General features: G+C 38.8%; 1 protein-coding gene across 1 annotated transcript in view; it reads left to right on the top strand.

Moving 5' to 3' along the window:
* LOC138011245 (E3 ubiquitin-protein ligase ARIH2-like) overlaps positions 1-218 on the top strand; it is a 17,483-nt gene extending 17,265 nt beyond the window's left edge. Inside the window, exon 14 of the mRNA XM_068858198.1 lies at positions 1-218. This exon is cut by the window's left edge and continues 62 nt beyond it. Coding sequence (XP_068714299.1) covers positions 1-10 — 10 coding nt within the window. The 3' untranslated portion in view covers positions 11-218.
* The last annotated feature ends 6,917 nt before the right edge of the window (positions 219-7,135 follow it).

The raw sequence follows: 7,135 nt of genomic DNA, 5'->3' as shown, positions 1-7,135 counted from the left end.
TGTGCTTTAACTAGCTGTGGTTTTTAGTGACATTGTTTGTGCGCAACTAGAATGATTGTTACACTCTCTGAAATGTCGTGCAAGCTCTTTGCACGTCACTTTTACTTCAGAATGTTGTATTGTAAACAATTTGTGGCGGCTCTGTATATTTGTATGAAGATTTTATGACATTAAAATATTGCCGGGCAATTTGGGACTTAAATGATGCATTTAATGACTATTTCCTAGGCGTTTCATTTGCAATAAAACACAGAGGAACAAATTGTCTTGTAGAGGTTAGGGACCGTTCATTTTTTATGAGAGAGGGGGGCTGGTGGGATTTTTTTTTTTCGGAGGGGGGGGGGGTGGGCTCGAAAAAAATTGGCTTGAAGGGGGGGGGGGGGGGGGCAGCCGAAAAAAAATGAAGGAAAGGGGGGAGGGGGTTGGACGAAAAAATTAGATTAAAAATAGGATAAGAGATGTTAACAAATTGAAGAAAAATTGTGCTCTTTTAGTTATAACAAATATGCTAAAACAGTTCCAGGGTAACAAGCAAACTTCTCAACAGCTTTTTTATTTTGACAGTGAACGTACCATAAGAACAGTCTTGAATAGTAACAACTTTGTCGTTCTTGCTTTTATGCCTCAGACGAGGGATATGCAGACGAGCGGCCAGCTACAACACGCTCAGGACGAGCAGTGTAACAAGGAGGGCTGAAATTGACTTTTCATTCTTTTGAGTGAGGATTTGAGTGAGGATTTGGATTTGAAAGCAGCTTTCTAGCTTTCAGGTTTCTTTCGATAAATTACGTGAAATGTAACCAAACGAAATTTTAATGCAGTAGCTTTTTTAATGCCGTATGTATTTTTTTATTCAAGGGGGGGGGGGGAGGGGACTTCCAAAAAATTACTCTGATGGGGGGGGGGGGGAAATGCGAAAACAATCGGAAATTGGGGGGGGGGGGGGTCATACAATTTTCAAATTACACTCCTCAATAACCCACCAGCCCCCCTACCCCATAAAAAATGAACGGTCCCTTACTTCCCTTGGTGTTGTTCTTAGGGAGAAACACAAAAATGTATTATTTAGACAAGACAGAGTACGTAAGAAGACACAACAAAGGTATCGCCTCGACTAGCTATTGCTACCTGCGAGCAGTGCAGATTGAAAAATGTATTATATAATGAAATTCTACAATAAACTTGAACTTGAGCTTGCAGCATGTCCACTGGACTATATGCAAGCACTATGACATCAAAGTGCAAGATACATACTACGAACACGAACCAGCTACAGTGACAGAAAACCAAGCAGCAACTATACTCTGGGACATGTCAATCCGAACTGACAAAGAGGTAAAAGCGAACAGACCAGACAAAGTGGTGAAAGATAAGAAGGACAGAACCTGCTTGCTCATTGATATGTCTATCCCTACAGGAAGAAAAGCCTCTTTAAAAACAGTAGAAAAGCCCTCGAAGTATAAATAGTAATCGAGAAAGCATGGGTAATGAATAGTGATCGTTGGTGCTCTTGGGCTTATCAAGAAGGGGACAGAAAAGTACATCGGCAAGATCTAAGGCAACATCATAATAACAGAGCTACACAGATCGTCCTCCTTGGAACTGCTCACGTACTTAGGAGGACTCTATCCATCAAGTTATCCAGAAGACATATGATAGACTGAACTCGGCACAGGACTTTAAGGATTCAATAATAATAATAATAATAATAATAATAATAATAATAATAATAATAATAATAATAATAATAATAATAATAATATAATAATAATAATAATAATAATAATAATAATAATAATGTTGCTTTTTCTTTTGATTGTGTGATGAATGGACTTTTCTAATTCTTACCGATACTCATAAATTTGTTTTATTCTTTCTTTCTGATTATTTATTCTGTCTCATGCTGTTTTATGGATGAATTTTCTGATATCAATTTTAAGACGCTATGACTTTTTATAATTTGTATTTTTATCTTGTTATTACGAATCTTCAGCTAACAGAAATCGAATGATGTTTTGAAATGTTTTACTTTTTCTCTTTTAGAAGTTAACTTTGTAAATAGGATTTTGATATTTAGCACCGTTGTCTATATATAGTTTTTTTTATGAGTATTAAAATAGTTATTATTGTTAAATAAAAAAAATAAATAAAATAAAAAAATAATAATAATAATAATAACAATTGTTAAAGCAGACAATGAACTATTTAAGGAATTTATGTTTAGTTGTCACGAACAGGAAACCGCAACAGCGAACGCCTTGTTCAAAGTTAATTGAGTAGCTTAGTTTTTCAATAGTTTTTCTTGCCGACAGTCGTACAAAAATGATCGGAGTTTTTACCGCTTACCTGTTGCCCGGATTTATGTATGCTGCATTCAAGGACATTTAAAGAAAACTCGCCATAGAAGTAAGTGAGCCGAAAATTATGATTGAACTGTTTGATTTAGGACTGATTAGATTTCTCGATTACCGAATGGAATTTAAAGCTTCTGTATTTAGGCTTGTTTTAAGAACCACGTGGGTTCCCTTACGTCCAGTCTTGGCTCTCACGGGCATTTATTTCGCTTTTCTAGTTCCATCATCTATTAATTATGTGATTGCATTTAGTAAGTTGAATCTTTGTAACTATTAATTTGATTTCAGATCGAATAAAATTGCTATTATACGATTGCGAGTTATTCTTCGGTTTGGATTCTTCGTTTTCTATCGGAACAATATTAATAATAATAATAATAATAATAATAATAATAACTTGCTATATGGCGATAGCTGCGAATGAATGGATTAGAGAGTCATGGAAGAAAGAATACCCCAGGAAACAAACATCACTCAAAAGAGAGGAAGAGAAAGTATTAAGAAAAGTAAACGAACAAGTCGAATTCAGTGAAGAGAGCATAACGATCGGGAATGAAAAATACACAGATTGGAAGATGGCGTAGAGAAAGCTGAAAAGCAAAGCATCATCAAAGAAGGGCAACGAAGTAATAAGATAGAAAGCTACAGAGCGAGATACCACCGGAATACAAGAAGGATGACTATGGTTGGTTAAAGTCATCCCGGGATTTCGGCCCGTACGATCGCTTTTGGACGCAGTTAACCATTTCCTGCATTCTGCTACCGACCTTGCCTCCCGGTACGGCATTGAGGAAGAGATATGTCGGCCCCTAAACCATATGTGACAAATCCCACGCCTACTCACAGCTCCAAACCGCCCTTGTCAATATAGTGTAAGAATTAGATGGCTTAAATATTTAAGAGAAAAGTCATTTTATGTGTCATATGGTAAGCACTGGAGTCGCAGATTACAAAGTGTACGCAAGCGCCCTGCTAAAGGTAACATACATACAGTCATAAGTTTTTTTCCGAATAACCACAGGAACTAATAACTTCGAGACATTAGATTTACAGCTAAAATACATAGCATGAATGCATAGCAATCTCCTTATTGCATAGAGATGTAGAGCTTGACCTTCGTAGCAAGAGCACAGGTAATCTGCAAATATAAATATCGTTATTCTCTTATTCACATTATTATACCGTTTCTTTGACACGAGAATTACAACGAAATGAAAGCACAACTTTGTCGCGAATTTTCTATGATAAAAACTTATTTTGAAATCCAAAATCTAAGTTAACAGCACACACCAGGCCTACTCCTGAGTATCTGGCTAGAAATCATTTCCTCTGGCCGCGCTTCAGCCATTCGATGAGGGCCAGTCTCGTGCTTCTTAAGTTGCCTCGCTCATGCATGCCCAAAAAGAATTCTGGGTAATTCTGCCATTCCATGACAAGGGAAGACTCCCGATTCTCATTTCATAGCTTTTTTCATAAGTGTCGGGTCACCCAGTCCTACCAGCAAAATAACGCATCGATTGAAGGCTTTAGCTTTCAAAACTTGCCCAGATTGTGTCAGTAGGTCCTGGAATTCGTCCGCAGAAAAGCCAGAGAGACAACTTCACTCGTGAACCGCCATCTTTACAACAGAGCATTTTAGGCGTCCCAGTCTGCATGAAATCATCTCTCGCCTGTCTGAGACAAGACCAGACACGCACGTTTCTTACTTTACGTTTATGCCTATAAAATCAACTAAAATGTCATTTGCTAGTTAAAAAAAAACAAAAAAAAAAACACCAGCATGTTAATGTCTTTGGGTAGGCTAGGTATCGAAGAGCCAGAACATTGCGCATGCGCTGACGAAAGGTTTGAACAAGAGAGAGAGAAAAACGCAGTGCCTCCAGACACGGGCGCTGAAGCGTCGTACCAAACGAGTCATCCCGGGATTTCGGCCCGTGCGATCGCTTTTGGACGCAGTTGGCCCTTCGCTGCTTTCTGCTACCGATCTTGCCTCCCGGTACGGCATTGAGGGAGAGATATGTCGGCCCCTAAACCATATGTGACAAATCCCACGCCTACTCACTGCTCCAAACCGCCCTTGTCAAAAGAGCGTAAGAATTAGATGGCTTATATATTTAAGAGAAAAGTCATTTTATGTGTCATATGGTAAGCACTGGAGTCGCAGATTACAAAGTGTACGCATGCGCCCTGCTAAAGGTAACATATATACAGTCATAAGCTTTTGCCGAATAACTACAGGAGCTAATAACTTCGAGACATTACATTTACAGCTAAAATACATAGCATATACAGATACCTACTAAATACATAATATTTAAAGATATATTCATTAAAAAGGAAAGCCGCTGTACAAAATGCGGCCCTGGATTCTCTTTTTTTAAAACCAGTAAACTCATAGGTACGGATAAAATCAGGTAGCGCATTCCGCAACTTAGCTGATACGTAAGAAAAAAGAGAACTAAGACCATAACTGGTTGTTCCAGGTTTATTGAAGAACAGAATATAGTTTCCGCGAAGATCATCCATAAGAAGGGGAGGGGAGAGAAACGTATTTTTCATATAAGCAGAAAAACCCTTTTCTCAAAAAAAAGGCAAAAAAAAAAAAAACAAAACAAAACAAAACAAACCACCCCCCCCTCCCCAAAAAAAAAACATACTTTTATCAAGTAATCCGAGGAAATTTTGAATGCCCTTATTGCATAGAGATGTAGAGCTTGGCTTTCGTAGTAAGAGGACAGGTAATCTGCAAATATAAATATCGTTATTCTCTTATTTACATTATTATACCGTTTCTTTGACACGAGAATTACAACGAAATGAAAGCACAACTTTGTCGCGAATTTTGTATGATAAAAACTTGTTCAGAAATCCAAAATCTAAGTTAACAGCACACACCAGGCCTACTCCTGAGTATCTGGCTAGAAATCATTTCCTCTGGCCGCGCTTCAGTCATTCGATGAGGGCCAGTCTCGTGCTTCTTAAGTTGCCTCGCTCATGCCCAAAAAGAATTCTGGGTAATTCTGCCATTCCATGACAAGGGAAGACTCCCGATTCTCATTTCATAGTTTTTTTCATAAGTGTCGGGCCACCCAGTCCTACCAGCAAAATAACGCATCAATTGAAGGCTTTAGCTTTCAAAACTTGCCCAGATTGTGTCAGTAGGTCCTGGAATTCGTCCACAAAAAGGCCAGAGAGACAACTTCACTCGTGAACCGCCATGTTTACAACAGAGCATTTTAGGCGTCCCAGTCTGCATGAAATCATCTCTCGCCTGTCTGAGACAAGACCAGACACGCACGGTTCTTACTTTACGTTTATGCCTATAAAATCAACTGAAATGTCAATTGCTGGCAAACAAAAAAAACAAAACAAAAAAAAAACAAGACCAGCATGTTAATGTTTTTGGGTAGGCTAGGTATCAAAGAGCCAGAACATTTGCGCATGCGCTGACGGAATGTTTGAACAAGAGAGAGAGAAAAACGCAGTACCTCCAGACACCAGCGCTGGAGCGTCGTACCAAACGAGTCATCCCGGGATTTCGGCCCGTGCGATCGCTTTTGGACGCAGTTGGCCCTTCGCTGCTTTAGCTACCGACCTTGCCTCCCGGTACGGCATTGAGGGAGAGATATGTCGGCCCCTAAACCATATGTGACAAATCCCACGCCTATTCACAGCTCCAAACCGCCCTTGTCAATATAGCGTAAGGATTAGATGGCTTATATATTCAAGAGAAAAGTCATTTTGTTTCATATGGTAAGCACTGGAGTCGCAGATTACAAAGTGTACGCATGCGCCCTGCTAAAGGTAACATACATACAGTCATAAGCTTTTTCCGAATAACTACAGGAGCTAATAACTTCGAGACATTACATTTACAGCTAAAATACATAGCATATACAGATACCTACTAAATACATAATATTTAAAGATATATTCATTAAAAAGGAAAGCCGCTGTACAAAATGCGGCCCTGGATTCTCTTTTTTTAAAACCAGTAAACTCATAGGTACGGATAAAATCAGGTAGCGCATTCCGCAACTTAGCTGATACGTAAGAAAAAAGAGAACTAAGACCATAACTGGTTGTTCCAGGTTTATTGAGGAACAGAATATAGTTTCCGCGAAGATCATGCATAAGAAGAGGAGGGGAGAGAAACGTATTTTTCATATAAGCAGAAAAACCCTTTTTTAAAAAAAAAGGCAAAAAAACAAAACAAAACAAAACAAAACAAACCACCCCCCCCTCCCCAAAAAAAAAACATACTTTTATCAAGTAATCCGAGGAAATTTTGAATGCCCTTATTGCATAGAGATGTACAGCTTGGCTTTCGTAGTAAGAGGACAGGTAATCTGCAAATATAAATATCGTTATTCTCTTATTTACATTATTATACCGTTTCTTTGACACGAGAATTACAACGAAATGAAAGCACAACTTTGTCGCGAATTTTGTATGATAAAAACTTGTTCAGAAATCCAAAATCTAAGTTAACAGCACACACCAGGCCTACTCCTGAGTATCTGGCTAGAAATCATTTCCTCTGGCCGCGCTTCAGCCATTCGATGAGGGCCAGTCTCGTGCTTCTTAAGTTGCCTCGCTCATGCCCAAAAAGAATTCTGGGTAATTCTGCCATTCCATGACAAGGGAAGACTCCCGATTCTCATTTCAAATTTTTTTTCATAAGTGTCGGGCCACCCAGTCCTACCAGCAAAATAACGCATCAATTGAAGGCTTTAGCTTTCAAAACTTGCCCAGATTGTGTCAGTAGGTCCTGGAATTCG

This window comes from Montipora foliosa, chromosome 7, assembly GCF_036669935.1.
Source record: "Montipora foliosa isolate CH-2021 chromosome 7, ASM3666993v2, whole genome shotgun sequence".
NCBI lineage: Eukaryota > Metazoa > Cnidaria > Anthozoa > Scleractinia > Acroporidae > Montipora > Montipora foliosa.
Note: the sequence above shows the minus strand (reverse complement) of the source record. Positions and strands in the feature narration are given on the sequence as shown.